General features: G+C 44.3%; 1 protein-coding gene across 4 annotated transcripts in view; it reads right to left on the reverse strand.

Annotated features, from left to right (window-relative positions):
- Positions 1-956: 956 nt before the first annotated feature.
- The window catches only part of PFAS (phosphoribosylformylglycinamidine synthase), a 68,286-nt gene continuing 53,454 nt past the window's right edge, over positions 957-15,788 (reverse strand). For 2 of the 4 annotated variants that reach the window (XM_068135174.2, XM_068135175.2), the window contains 9 exons: positions 14,908-15,030; positions 14,664-14,809; positions 14,287-14,497; positions 13,579-13,670; positions 7,357-7,471; positions 6,288-6,437; positions 4,851-5,021; positions 4,505-4,634; positions 957-2,108 (listed from right to left, as the gene is read on the reverse strand). In XM_068135174.2, the coding sequence (XP_067991275.2) occupies positions 1,922-2,108; positions 4,505-4,634; positions 4,851-5,021; positions 6,288-6,437; positions 7,357-7,471; positions 13,579-13,670; positions 14,287-14,497; positions 14,664-14,809; positions 14,908-15,030 (1,325 nt within the window). In that variant the 3' untranslated portion in view covers positions 957-1,921. Of the gene's footprint in view, positions 2,109-4,504; positions 4,635-4,850; positions 5,022-6,287; positions 6,438-6,833; positions 7,050-7,356; positions 7,472-13,238; positions 13,340-13,578; positions 13,671-14,286; positions 14,498-14,663; positions 14,810-14,907; positions 15,031-15,788 lie in introns of those variants that run through there. The other 2 variants (XR_013621323.1, XM_068135176.2) reach the window with 2 other exon arrangements.

The raw sequence follows: 15,788 nt of genomic DNA on the forward strand, positions 1-15,788 counted from the left end.
TGTTCTTTTAATATATATTTTTTATCTCTCGCTGTGCATTTCTTTACACCTTGTGAAATGTCAATGACATTTTATGAAATAAATGAACGATGCTGCAAGAATCCACTGTGATCAAAAAGTTTCAGCACTCATTGCATAATATGGGATTTTCTGGTCCTGATAACACCTCGATATATGGATGGGGGTTGGGAGGTCCTGCTTATCGTAGTTAAACACTACAAAAGGACAATTATGCTGTCAAACTCCCTCTTTAAAACAAGCATTCTGAGTATTGCGCTGCAATACATGTCCCCTACAGGCATTGGGTAGCACTGTCATAGAAGACAGTATTATGTATAGGGCTAATCATGGGGTGCTATTCACTAAAGGCGGTTTAGCACTCTATGATAATGTATTCTAATTAGGTATTGCCTACAAATGGCAAAACATTTTATGCGAAGAAGTTATATCAGAGAAAAAAATTCCGGAAAACTGTTGGGGAAATTACCAAAGTTCAAAGTGCCATAACTTTGTCAAAAATGATCGAAACGTCGTGAAGTTCGAACTTGATCTGTAACTTATCATCAGGAAACCATGTGCCAAGTTTGAAATCATTAGCATTAAGAGTTTAGAAAAACAAGTCCGGAAAACTGTTTTGTGTAACGGACTGATAGACTGACAGACGGAGGGACGGAGTGAAAACCTATAGTCCCCTCTGGTGTACACATATTGTGACAGCGAACCTCATTAAATATGCACATTTATGCACGGTTGAATGTGGGCGCGGATGATGTGAGACCGGGTTATCCTGACCGGGTTATCCTGACCAGGTTATCCGTGGACCGTGGAAGCTAGGTTACTTCTGATGCGTACTATATATACTGCTAAGAGGGCAGAGTATCAGATACATATTTAAAGAAGTATTCACGCAGATTATACGCACAGAAGCGTATGGTAAAGTGACACTCCAACCTCCCTAGATGTATTGTTGATTTATTGGTAAACTATGTGAATTCAATGTATTCTTGCCTGATATGAAGAATTGTGTTAATGGAAACAAAATTCAGTGAAAACGTTTTTGACTTGATGCTTATTCTAGGAAAGCATTTTAAAGAACAGTCCACGATTACAGCATATTGTACACAAGGAATATTAACAGCTATGACTTACCGCACTCAATTATAGTCCGGAAAACTGTTGGGGAAATTACCAAAGTTCAAAGTGCCATAACTTTGTCAAAAATGATCGAAACGTCGTGAAATTCGATCTTGATCTGTAACTTATCATCAGGAAACCATTTGCCAAGTTTGATATCATTAGCATTAAAAGTTTAGAAAAAAAGTCCGGAAAACTATTCTTTGCGTGACGGACTGACAGACGGAGGGACGGAGTGCAAACCTATAGTTCCCTCCGGTGTACACCGGTAGGGGACTAATTACACTACATATACAGAGAAGGCCTACACGAGTCAGTGCAATTTGCATTACGCAGTGTGTCTCGCTTCCATCGACTATCCTTCCAAGTCCAACCAGAACTCTGTCCCACAATTTTGGCAAAAAGTGTGAAAGTTGAATCATTTTAAACATCAAGAAGCAAACTGTACAAAACATTGCACAAAATCAAATAAAAAGCAACCGGTGTACCCAAAAGTGAACAGCTGCGGATGATGGAAAATGTGAGCTGATTTATTGCAGAGCAATCGATTGAGGTGAAACGTTTCAATGTTAACAGGTGGTTTCCATGGTATACATGCTTGATTCGTTTTTGAAACTTCACTTAATTTGATATAAAAGGGAATTCACAATAAAATGAAAAAAACAAAAAAACATTTGAGGCTCACACCTGGTTTTCATAGATTGTAATGACACAAAATCATGTTCCAAAGTCCACCAGATTCTGTGACCCAGAGGTCACAAAATTAAGCACCTGCGCCGCCTCTACCTCAGACACCGCCTTCTTTCCGGCACCACGTGTGGGCGTTTTGAAACATTTGCAGCCACGGAGATGTCGCGAGACTCGTTCGCCAGGTATTGGGCATCCAAGGCCACTGCCAGGTTAACACGCAACGCTCCGGATGGGGCATCATGGCCAAGTGGCGACCATCTTCCGAACACAGCGCGGCAATGCCTCTGCAAAACAAACTCTCCAATATAAACTTTAAAAATCATCGAAAGCAACACTAGAGCAGAAACATCTCTTATGTTGGGAAAAGTGAAACAGATAACCATGGCGGATTGTTGTCATGACCAAAACCACCTGCACTACATCAACTAAACACCTTCCAAGGTGCTGTGGATGAGTGACGTTTCCACGTCAAACCCATGCTATTGGCATTAAAAAAAAGAGGTGGCAGGCCTCTTTAGCAGAGCCAATACCCTGTCATGTATTTCAAGTCTGGCGTCTTCTGTTGGGCCTTTGAATGTACCTCACTATCTCAGAGCATTTTTTAACAAAGTGACAAAGTCTTAACAATTGGTCGCCCAGTGAATAGGATTTCGAACTACTGGGCGACAAGGTTGTTAATCTTTAAAGCTTTCTCGAGTTTCTCGAGGCATGAAGTATGAAATAGATGATCGACTCGACACGAGATGTGGTGGAGGGACTATTTGGGGAGACCTCTGTCACACAATTCTGTAATTAAGTCATCTGACGCTTCACTTGTGGAAACATACCTGTACCATGTGATGTTACAGATGGCACTGGAAAACTGTGCCATTTGATGAAGATCTCTGTGGCTGGAACGGTGTTTTTAGGGATGGCAACAAGCTTCCTGCCACTGACCCCTCACAGTAATGGAGTTGAACGTGCTCTTTCATGTCACACTATCCTGAAGGGCCCAAACACAGTCTAGCTACATGAGAGAGGCCATCAACAGTCATATTGGCATTAGGAGAGGGTTGGGGTTAGTTGTTAGGGTTAGGGTTAGGGTTAGTTGTTGTTAGGGTTAGGGTTGGGGTTAAGGTTGATCGGCCGCTCTGAGGAAATGAGGGCACGCAGAGGATACAGAGGAGTCGAGTGGAGAGTTTCCGGTTTTTACTTCCAGGCTACCTTTCGTCCCGGCCTCGACCAAAGGCGATCGGCCCGGCCCTTGGGCTGGACGAATGGTGAAGTACTTGGTCCAGGTCATTGTGCTCGGAGCGCAAGTAGTGACCCGTGCCTTCACAAGGGCTGTGCGCCAAGAGTTTGCAGGGTTTTTTTTTTTTTTTTTACCTCTCCCACCCTCCACCCCCTTCCTACGCCTCCTCCCCCCCAAGCCCTCTCCCTCCCACAGATCTCCCGATGTCCCTGCTCTCAAATGTTGTACTTGTGTGCTTCCTTCTCTCTCCCCATCTTGTCTCCCGCTCCCTTTATTTTGTATTATGTGTCCGTTTGTTTTTTTGTCATTAATGTTAGCTCTTACACGAGCCTCGATCCTGTATACAAAAAAAAAAAAAAAAAAAAAAAAAAAAAAAAACGTACAGCACACTCAGTCTTGGGTTGTCACACTTTGATCAATGACTGGCAGTGGCGAAATTTTTACAGAAGAAAGAGAACTATTAGTGGTCCGGAAAAGGAACTCTATCACAACCGAGACTTCGAAAATAAATTATTTGCTGAAAACAGCACTTTTTAACGATTATTCACATGATTTGTTTCTGTATTGATCGTTCTTGGTTCTCATTAACCATAAATAAATATTGTTTTTAAAATTTTACTCCCGCGAGGGAGAAATGCATTCGATCGTGTCCGTCCGTGTGTGTGTTCGTGTGTTTGTGAACAAGATATCTGGAAAAGTTCTGAACGGATTTGGATGAAAGTTGGTGGGATGATTGCCCTTGGGATAAGGTAGAATTGATTAGTTTTTGGTGAAGCTCAGGATATTGTTCCAGATCCAGGAATTTTTTGAAGGATTTTTTACCATTGGAAGATAGGGCTCAGCAGCGGCCACCCACGGCGGGAGTATGCGCTCTACTGAGTGGCGTTCTAGTTTTCCTATCTAATTCATTTTTTTTCAAATCACAACTTATCTTGACCCTTTTTGCCGAGTGAAATTTGCTTTAAAAATGCTCTGCACTATCTTGCTGTGTCCCTAACACCTTAACCACATGTCACACTTATATTTGCGGACCATTAACTCATAACAGACAATGTATGATAGAAATTTAACGCCTCCCCTTCTCCCACCCTCCTTCCAATCAGACCACCCCAGCAGATGTATATGTCACTCACACACACACACACACACACACACACACACACACACACACACACACACACACACACACACACACACACACACACACACACACACACACACACACACACACACACACCCCCAACATGGCTTCATAGATTCGTCTCTGAGGTCCATTACAGGCAGGACCTTCGGCCATTACTCGAGGGCATTTGGCTCATGGCCTTTACAAGCCCATGCAGCTTTACAAACCCTCCCAGCAACATATTCAATCAACTCAATGACCATCATTTTAAATATTCAATAATTAAAAGCATCAAGCTTGGACTTTAGGAACCGTGTGGGACTCACAATGGGGAGCCATTGGGGTTTAGGGGGTAGCTTTCTGTGGGAATGCCATCATCATCAATGTAGCGAAGGGGAGCAAGGTCCTGGTTGAGAACAGCATCAAGAACTGTTTTTTTCTTAAACGTCATGTGTCCTGGAGAGGAAAAACAAGATGCATTTCACTACAAACAGAGGTGAATATTTTACTAACTCCAAATCAAGATGTCACACAACAACACACAACGCACCTCAGACATTTTGAGTTTACATGTTCAAAACAAGGAAAATGGTCCTCATCTTTTATTCCTTTTTACAACCAAAATATGAGGTAGAAGAGGGTACGGCTTGGGTTTGGAAGTATCAAACAGACCTTCACCATGAGCAACCCAGATGCCCAGTGCAGATCCCTCCATTCCGCCAAGCATGAGGGCCGGACTTGGCAGCACCTTAACCGTAACGAAGCGCGACTCAAAGCGTCCTGAGAGGTTGTGCGTTAAGACCACGCCATTGTGCATTTCATCAGCAGTCATACCTGCACGGCCTTGGTCACGAACAGGGATGGGGAGATCTCCGTTAATATTCACAATCAAATCGTAGTACATTTGTATCAAATTGTTTGGACGCATTAAGCACAGCTGTAGTCTGTCCACCCTCAAAGTCTTTCTCAGCCGAGCACTTCCACTTGCACAGCAGGACCACCGTGAAACATCTGTGTACCAGCACAGGAATTCTCAAACGGAGGGCGGACATAGGAAGGCCACCTTGCATCCATCTTTACCTTTCTATGGAGCGCAAGGAACCCAATTCATAAAATCTAACTTTAGCAAACATTTTATTTACAATTTTTAAATGCAATCTTCACACTAAAATACGCAATTTGGCATCTGTTTGACCGTGATACATTCGATCGTTAAATATCCAATCTCAACTAAACTTGCCAGGGGCCATGGGGGTCATACAACAGAGGTTGTAGCAAGTACTGACCTGACCTCAGGGTCCACCAAGCACTGACCTGATCTCAGGGTGTAGCAAGCACTGACCTGATCTCAGGGTGTAGCAAGCACTGACCTGACTTCAGGGTGTAGCAAGTACTGACCTGACCTCAGGGTGTAGCAAGTACTGACCTGATCTCAGGGTGTACCAAGCACTGACCTGATCTCAGGGTGTAACAAGTACTGACCTGACCTCAGGGTGTAGCAAGTACTGACGTGATCTCAGGGTGTAGCAAGTACTGACCTGATCTCAGGGTGTAGCAAATACTGACCTGACCTCAGGGTCCACCAAGTACTGACCTAAGGGGCTGAATACCTTTGCAACCAGTGAATCGTTCAACCAACAACTTGTTAGCGCTCATTATGAAGTCCATGAAGAAGTTAAAATCTACTTGCTTGATGTAAAGCATGATCGAGTGAGCTACCATGGTTGCTCTTGGCTGGTTCCGCTTGCTTACCTGATTGCTATTTTCGACCACCTGAATTCACCAAATGCACCTGTACAATTGATGGACCGAATTGTACTCTCATCCAAACAGATATGGTCGCGGCCTTTGCTCATACTTGGCATTTGTCGGGTAAGTTTGCAACACTGCATTTGGTTAAAGGATAATTATCAACAATAGCTAAGCAACAAAGCACCAATTAAAATATGTGGATAAAGGAAAGAAAATGTGAATACACTCAAACTAATAGAAACAAAGAAACTAAATTATAAACCCTTTCAACATAATCACAGAGAAACAATAAAATGGTTTGAGGATAAACTTATCGCCATGTGGAGAGAATGCGGGTGAGTGCACCTTTTGACATACCTGAATCTCCAAGATCCTGACCAACCCAACCAAGCATGGCCATGAGTTGACAGCCATTGCACACACCAAGGCTGAAGGTGTCTGTACGAGAGTGAAATGCTGCAAACTGAGCCCGAGCACTCAAATCGAACATTACAGAGGCAGCCCAACCTGTAAAATAAAATGAAAACACGTCACAACAAGGATGGGACAGCAGTCTCTACATGACCATCTCAAAACTTTTTTTTTATATGCATGAAACGAACATCTTTCGTGGAGAATCCCAAAGTTTTGACACCAATTCCTCATCATCGAGTGTTGACCCTGCATTCTTCTTTTGTATGATGAAGAACACAGGGTCAACACTTCATCTTGAATTGAGAAGGTGTTAACCTGTCAGTCCGGCCTAAATGCTGCTACTGTTACTTGGTCAAAGTACGGACAACAAGCTGCATTGAAAGTATGACGATGAAAATCAATATGTATGTTAATTTGCAAATACGAGCGGGCACTGCCACCCTCCGGGCGGGAGTACCCTTCTCGGCCCACCTGCAGCGGACAATGTGTTACAGCACATTCTTGGAAATGCCCTATATAATTTTTGTCATTTTTCAAAGAAATTTTATATCATGAGGAAAGTGCGTGATAAAGACACCATACCATAATTACCCCTATTGTAATCACCGCTGTGGAAGATGGAAGAATCAAGAAGAACACGATGAGTCATGAGATGAGAAAAGTGTGCGATAAAGACGTTGCACCACCTTGATGGGCCATTGCTTGCTGATGCGGATAGAGGTGACAACACCCAATTGGTCAATGCCCGAGTGAATAAGGGCAACGGAAGCGACAGCCACACAATGTCTATTTATTATAGTAGATGAGAAATTTAGTGCTTAAACTTTGGGGTTTTCCAAGAAAGGTGTTCAGATAGAAAGGTGCACAAACAGATACTTCACACACCAATTTGGAGATCGTCAGGAAGGGAGTTTCATCAAAATTGCTCCTCCTTCTCAATCTGAAAACGGATGCAAGTGCTACAAACGAAATTACATTTTGGACAATGTACAAAGAAACAAACAAAAACCACCTTTTGCAGAACCAAAGACGTCAGCGTAGCTGAAACCACCTACAAAGACAATCCCACAAAATCTGTCCAAAGTCACGACTCCAGCGAGCAGGTCTTGCATGGTAATGTCCCAAACCTGAGATACGCAGGACAATACAGAAACAACAACAAGAAAATTAAGTTAATAACCATCTTATTACTGGGGGGGGGGGGGGGGGGGGAAGAGGTGGCAATGAGGGAGGGGGTTCCATCAGTTTCGGGGAATAAGCCAGTGCTCAACACAGGTCTCCTGGCCCTCGTAATAATGTCAGCTGTTGTGCCACATGAGGCACCTAAGCCTGCTCGGTGGAGTGACGGCGCTGGATCGATCTCCAATCAACGTCTTGGTAGGAGTTGGCAACGCTTTCTCATCTGCCTATTCAGGATGCAGGTGTCGTGGATATTCTCTCTTTAGATATCTACCTGGAGAATGGAAGCTCCAAGTATAATATCTGTACTTGTTATCCATCCACATCTGTATTGGTTTGCTACCTCTGGCACTCAATTCCTACCTCCTGTCTCACCTGGCATACAGAGGTAGGTGAATGAGGGGAGAAGGTGAGCTGTGGTTGATGAGGACCTGTGACCTCAATTTTTACATCCCCAAGAACCCTCAAATCCCAACATGCAAATTTGCAGGATATTTTTGGCGCAAACAGTGACCTTCACTGCTGTATGTTCCTTTGACCTCTCGCTTGCCAGTTTATAAACAAATTATTTTATTTATTTCCACTTGGCATCATTTTGATGCCTTTTATTGGCACCGCTGCACCAGTTTCCAGGAGACTTATCATGCACGCTATTTTATATTAAGTGACTGTTTTTCTTCTAAATTTGTGTAATTTTATTTTTATTGATGCTCTTCAATGAGCATACATTTTCTGGAATAAACTAGAACAATGCGACTGTGTCACAAATATGCCTCCTCATAGTCCCACAACGTTTAGATGCCCTCGTTCACTGTCCTAAAATAAACAAGTTTGATTTAAATCCCTTCAGCTGTTTTCAAGCATCACATTTTCACCAGCATTGACAGGTTTCACATCGATCGGTGAAGTGGTTTCAGAGAAGAATTTTTTTTAAATATCGGCTTTCAAGCTAATATGGCTGCCACGCCACGTGACATATGACCTTCAAAATTGTACACTCTGCATATGTATGAGTAGGGGATCACGTTTGTGAAGTTTTGTGTTGATCGGATAAGGTTCGTTTTTCTATCCAACATGGCTGCCAAACCACGTGATCTACGACATCATTTTCAAACTATATGCAACAGTGGTGCAAGATGATATTTGTAAAATTTTGCAACGATAGGGGAGGTAAGCGGTTTAAGATATAATTATTAAATATTTTCCTTCAATCCAATATGGCTGCCACACTATGTGACCAATAATGGCCAATTAATCTTTGGCTTCCGGTCTTGCCGGCGAGGTTTCGTTTATTCACAGCTGTCCACGCTCTCCATCGAAGTTAAGTAATTGTTCCCATTTGTATTTTCGTTATAACTGTATTTATTTTATGGTGTGTGTACGTATAGTGTGTCCGGAGAAAGATTCTCGGTGTAAATCTTTCATACCTGTATAGAAAATCGTGTTAATTCGTCTCGTGTCTTTTGAGGCCTTGTACAGTGTGCAACCTTGAGGCTTTGTTTTTCTCTCAGCAGTCCGTCGTTTGTGCTCCAATAACTTTCGTTCTCTGTTTTTCCCAGTCTTTTCACCCCATAGCAGACTTCCTTGTTTAAAATCTCAACTAAAAAAAAACAAACAAACAAAAAAAAAAACATTTCCTTCTCTGTTCTTATTCGTTGTTCTCATTCGTTTATTCATTCTTATTCGTTCGTTCGTTCTTCGACCACGTGTTTCTCCCCCATTTCCCCAGATAGTTTTCACTGTTAAACTTTAAAATGTTTACACTTTCCCCTCAAGTTCTGTATTCCGTCGTATATTATAACATCTTTTTCTTCTTCTTCTTTAAAAGGTTGCTTTCGACTTGCTCACAAAATCTATTCATCCCAAAAAAAATTCCGTCTCTTACAGTGCCTCTTTTCTACATTCCCTAAACTCTCCTGCACTCCATCCTCCCTCCAGCGTCCTTAAACGTATTTTTGACTTGAAGGTCACAAGAAACTCATTTTTAAATAAATGTTCGTTTCCCATTAATAGTACACTTTCTAAACTCCAATCTCACCCCTCCCCTCCAAATCTTCCCCATAACCCCTCCCCTCCAAATCTTCCCCATCACCCCTCCCCTCCAAATCTTCCCCATCACCCATCCCTTTCAAATCTTCCCCCTTGCCCCTCCCCTCCAAATCCTCCCCATCACCCATCCCTTTCAAATCTCCCCCCTTGCCCCTTCCCTCCTAAACTCCCCCTCGCCCCTCCCCTCCTAGACTCCCCCCTCACCTCCAAATCTCCCCCATATCCCATCCCTTTCAAATCCCTCCCCTTGTCCCTTCCCTCCTAAACTCCCCCCTCGCCCCTCGCCTTCAAATCTCCCCACCCTCATTTCTTCTCAATTTCCCCCCTCTCACTCCCCCTCCTCAAAGCGTCCTCCCCGCTTCTTCCCCCTTCCAACTCTCACCTCCATCTCCACCAACCTTCTGCCTCGCTCTTCCCCCTCCTCAAATAACACCTCATTGTGCCTCACCCAATCACCATCAAACCTTTTGTCTGCCCCATCCTTCCCTTTCTCCGAGCTATTCTGAAATCTCTGACACACCTTCAAAAACTCTCCCTACCTCTTCCACCTCTTCCACATCTTACCCTACCCCTCCTCCCCCCTGTTCTGTATCCGATGCTCCCCCTTCCTCTTCATTAACGGTATGGACCTCAAACATCCGGGGCCTTCGTTCAAACTTAACTGATCTCTCCATACAGGTTGCTTCTGACAAACCAGACGTGATCTGCTTAACAGAAACTTTCCTCCTTCATGATGTCTCTGATTCCTTAGTATCTCTCCCGGGTTACTCCCTCCTCCAGTATGATAGACCTGAGCCTCGTCCTGGAGGTGGGGTTGCTATCTTTATCAAAAACTCTCTTCCTCACTCGCCCTGCACTGCACTCTCTCCACCTCACCCCCAAGAATACCTCTGGCTACGGCTTCCCCTTCGCTCCCACCTCTTGTTCATATCACACCCATCTCGTCTTCAGTTGCCATACCCTTCCTCCCGTCCATGGTACACGGAATCTTGTGGTGAGGCTGTTGCCCTGAAACAACTTGCTTTCGTCTCCTGGAAAGCAAATCCAACGGAAGGAAATCTCATTTCCTTTCACAAAGCCCGAAACAAGTGTGTCCACCCTCAGCAGAGCCAGGAAACAATATCTCACCGTTCTCAAGACCAAACTCTCTTATCTGTCTCCCTCTTCCAAATCCTGGTGGCGTCTGGTCAAATCTGTTTCTGGTGTTTGTTCCCCCTCCATCCCCTCCCTCACCTCAAACGGCTTAACGGCTGACTCCGCACGTGAAAAAGCTGAATGCCTCAACTCTGTGTTTGCCTCTAAATATTGTGTCCCAAACCCATCCCTCTCTGTACCCACCGTACCCAGTCGTACCCGGCTGCTCCTGGACTCCGTGTCCTTTCCTCGTGACAAGGTGGAAAAGTTTCTGTCAACCCTCGACTCTGATTCTGCAACTGGTCTGACGGCATCAGCCCACGGGTCCTAAAATCATGTTCTTCCGCTCTTTCACTCCCTCTTTCTGTTCTCTTCACCCTCTCTTTTGCTCAAGGTCATCTGCCATCTGCTTGGAAATCGGCCAACATCACCGCTTTGCACAAAAAGGTGCAAAAACAGATCCTAGCAACTACAGACCAATCAGCCTTCTCCCAATTATCAGCAAAGTCATGGAATCCATCATTGCTTCAGATATGAAATCTTTCCTCTTCTCCAATGGCTTGATCTCTGATCATCAATTTGGTTTCAGACCTGGTCACTCTACTCTGGACATGCTGCTTCTGCTTTCTCAACAATGGATGGAGGTCCTCAACACCAAACAGGAAATTAGAGCTATCTCCCTTGACATTTCATGTGCCTTCGATACGGTCTGGCACCCTGCTCTGCTCACCAAAATCTCCTCCTTTGGTATCCATGGAAATCTCCACGCATGGCTGGCGGGCTTCCTCTCTGGTCGTAGTCAACGTGTGGCCCTGAATGGGTTTCTCTCTTCTCCTCTTCCTGTTCAGGCTGGAGTTCCCCAAGGTAGTGTTCTGGGCCCTGTGCTTTTTCTGGTCTTCATCAATGATCTCTCTGACTCTCTTGAAAATCCTCTTTATCTCTTTGCTGACGACTCTACTCTCTGTCGCTCCATTCCTCATCCCTCAGTTCGGCAGTCTGCAGCCTCCTCACTCTCTGCAGACCTGGACAAAATCACAGACTGGGCAAACAAACGGAACATGTCTTTCAATCCTGATAAATCTCACACTCTTACGATGTCTCTCCGAAAAGACCGACTGGACAACCCTCCCATCCACTTTCTGAATAATCCTCTCCAAGAAGTTCTGTCACTCAAGCTTTTGGGTCTCACTATTTGCCATGATCTTTCCTGGGAAAACCACATTTCAAATCTGGCCTCCAAAGCCAGTCGCCGACTGGGCATCCTCCGTCGTGCGAAGTCCTGCCTTGGCACACCTGAGCTCCTCAGCACATACAAGGCTTTCATCCGCAGCTCTATGGAATACTGCTCTCCCCTCTGGTCTGGTGCTCCTGCCTCACACCTAGCTCGTCTTCACGCTGTTGAAACCAAAGCGTTCAGAATCATTGGAATCTCCCACGATGAAGCTAACTCCAAGGACCTTTCACTCACTCACCGCAGGCAGGTTGGTGGTCTTTCCGTCTTCTACCGACTCCTCTCTGGCCTTGCCCCCCCCAGCTCTCTCTGGGCTCTGTCCCCCAAATATTCCTACAGGTGGCACAAGATCTGCCTGCAACCCTCTTATGGTTAAACTGCCAAAATCAAGACGTTCTGCTCACCTTCACTCCTTCATTCCTCTTTTCTCCCGCCTCTGGAACAAACTCCCTCACTCTCTTCAATCCCACTCCACCCTCCAGGTCTTTAAAACAGCTGTTCACCACCATCTCTTATCCTCCCCCATCCAAAACCTTGATCTTTTCTACCCCCGCTAATTTCACCCCAAATCCACTTTTTTGAGGTGCCGACTTCTTTCCTGGAAGTCCTTGGTGTCCTTGCGTTTTATACCTATCCTGCCTCCCCCCCCTCCCCCCCCACACATCTCTGGATGTCCCTGCTCTTAAATGTTGTGTTTGTGTGCTTCCTCCCCTTCTCTCCCCATCTTGTCGACCGCTCCCCTTTTTATATACTTTGTTTGCTTGTTTGTTTGATTTGTTTGTTTGATAAATGTTAGCTCTTTCACGAGCCTCGACTCTGTATACAAAAAAAAAAGAAAAGAAAAAAAAAATGATGTTTCCGTGGTCATTTTTTAGTCGCCATGCCTCGTCAATGACACACGTAAACTTTCAGGTCAATCGATTTGGTGGTTTGGGAGAAGATGTTTTTTAAGGTTTTTGGTTAAATCCAAGATGGCTACCAAACCATGTGACCTATGATGTCATAAACTTAATATTTCAATACAAATGGGTCAATGATCATGTACATGCAATTTCAGATTTTTAGGATAAGGAATTCGATAAGGAATTTTTGGCTGGTACACCACTTAACCTATGATGTCATCATCATCAAGCTTTTGTTCCCCATTGGGAGTACTTGACAATGTACCAAGTTTCAAATGTTTCCATTCAGCGGTTCCGGACAATTTTTTAATTATGTGCGTTTAATCAAAGATGGCTGCCATACCATACGACCTATGACATTACAATTATAAAGACATTCTGCATGGGTGTCACTCCTACCCTGAAAGTTTCGTCTTAATCGGACAGGTGGTTGCTGAGAAAAACGAGGTTTAGCCCGTACGGACGGACGGCCAACCCGAAAACATAATGCCACCGGCCACCTTCGGGGGTGGAGGCATAAAACGGTTACACAGTCATTTTCATCTGAAGTTTGTTGGTGCTCTCACTACTACACACAATACGCAATAAGCAACACCAATAATGGGCTTTAGTGACATTCCTGAAGAAAATGTCGAAACAATTCCGAGAAAGGGGGCACATGTCATCCGTCTCACAAAAACACAAATATGGCTGCCAATAAATCCTATTGCCATGAAGTAGAGGATGTAAAAGGTCGTACCTCAAAACCCGCCATGTGCAGAGCAGCAACCATCTCACGGTCTCCGTTGCTGCCTTCCTCTCGAATCGTTGCGACGACGGGCTGGCCTGGTCCTGTAAAATACAAAGCGACATCAGGTACTAACCCTTTAACTCCGGTTGAGGGAGACGTAAGCTATCAGAAACTTGTGTCCTGGAGGAAATTATGGAACACAAGATGAGACTGATCACAATGTACACAACAACACGATAGTCAAGAGTTAAACTTCAGAATGATCTTTGTTTAGATAATCCACCATGTCGCCTTGATGCAAACATCAACGAGAACGGCACTCGGTAAAATGCAGACCTCCGCCAGGCTGAACAGTTTACGTTTTGTATCCTACTGATAGGCCGGATCCGGATCTTCATCAAAATCTAATCAGTTCGTCTTTGTCACACCCCAACCTGTCTACCAAGTTTCATCTGAATCCATCCACAACTTTTTGAGATGTCCTGCTCACAGAAGGACAGACAAAATGGACACCTTCGGTGGCGGAGGTAACAATCGATTAATCAATCGTTTTTAGCCTGTGGCCTCCATATGCCTGACAGCAACCCAAAACAAATGCACCGTCATACCATTGGAGCACACACAGTATCTATATTATAATAGGCGAAACACAGTATACATTTATAAAATCAGAAGAGCCTATGGTAAAAATTTTACTTGTTCAAATTTTACACTGACCAGGACACAAGAACGCTGAAGGAGTTTCAACCGGCTCAAAGGTAAGCTTGAAAGGTGGTGCACGGCGTTTGGCAAGGCCGCGCTCTTCCTCCAATGCGCAGGCCTCCGTGACTTGCAGCCTCTCCAGCCTGAAGCTCGTTTCCTCCCAAATGTCTCGGAGATCTGAAAGAGACTCCTTCAGTACAGAGGTGCCTCCAACGCTCACACACACCTAGAGGGGTGTCAACACAAAAGGGAAGGTTATCCGCAGACAGCTATTGCTGAAATCAAAACAGCATCTCACTCATTTTAGTTTATTATATAAACTAAACCATCATTTCAGGAGTTTCCTTTCAGTTGCAGGACAAAAGTTTAATGCCAAACCAGGGAGTTCTTACAGTTGCTCCAGGTCCTTCAGCTGTCACATGGCCCAGTGTTGTGCACTGTAATCCAGCGGTTGAGTAACGGCGCAACACTTCCGCTTCGTCTTGGCTTTGCACCTCCAGAATCAACCCAAGCTCCTCTGAAAATAATATCTCTAGCACTGCAATAAGAGTAAGAATGCGGGGAGAATCAAATACAAATTGGAAAAAAGGAAGTGACGCACAAAGCAGTTGAAGCACAAAAAGGAAAGTAATTCACCTGAGTGACCATCACATTGTTCCACGTTGACATCGACACCATAATTTCCCGCAAAAGCCATCTCAAGCATACAGGAAATGAGGCCGCCATCGCTGATATCGTGGCCGGCCGACAGTAAACCATCTGCGTAATACAGACAGCCTTGTAGCAATTTTGATTTTGCAAAAACACTTTGTATGGCAAGATAAGTCCACTATAGTCAGCTGCGAAAGGCACATCGTATTTAGATCATCAAAATATGTTATTAAAGTAACAACAGGAATAACAAGCATTACGCCTAGGTCCCCCGTCGGTGAAGTGATGCGAGTTGACAAAGTGGAAGACTCAAGGCGGCCATCTTGGATTTAAACGTGGCGACCCAATTTTCAATAGCGTTCTCCCTTATGCGTAGATACACCCACACACCGGATTAGAAATTAGTAGTTCGTTTATTTTTCAAGATATTTCGCTCACAAGGTTCAGACATATATATGGTGGCGGCCATCTTGGATTTTGACGTGGCGACCCAATTTTCAATAGCGTTCTCCCTTATGCGTAGATACACCCACACACCAGATTAGAAGTTGGTACTTCGCTTATTTTTCAAGATATTCCGCTCAAGGTTCAGACATACATAGCGGCGGCCATCTTGGATTTTGACGTGGCGACCCAATTTTCAATAGCGTTCTTCCTTATGTGTAGATACATCCACACACCAGATCAGACGTTAGAAGTTCGTTTATTTTTCAAGATATTTTGCTCACAAGGTTAAGACATATATATGGTGGCGGCCATCTTGGATTTTGACATGGCGACCCAATTTTCAATAGCGTTCTTCCTTATGCCGAGATACACCCACACACCAGATTAGAAGTTGGTACTTCGCTTATTTTTCAAGATAT

This window comes from Myxine glutinosa, chromosome 14 (genome assembly GCF_964187855.1).
Source record: "Myxine glutinosa chromosome 14, kmMyxGlut1.1, whole genome shotgun sequence".
In the NCBI taxonomy this organism is placed as follows: Eukaryota; Metazoa; Chordata; class Myxini; order Myxiniformes; family Myxinidae; genus Myxine; species Myxine glutinosa.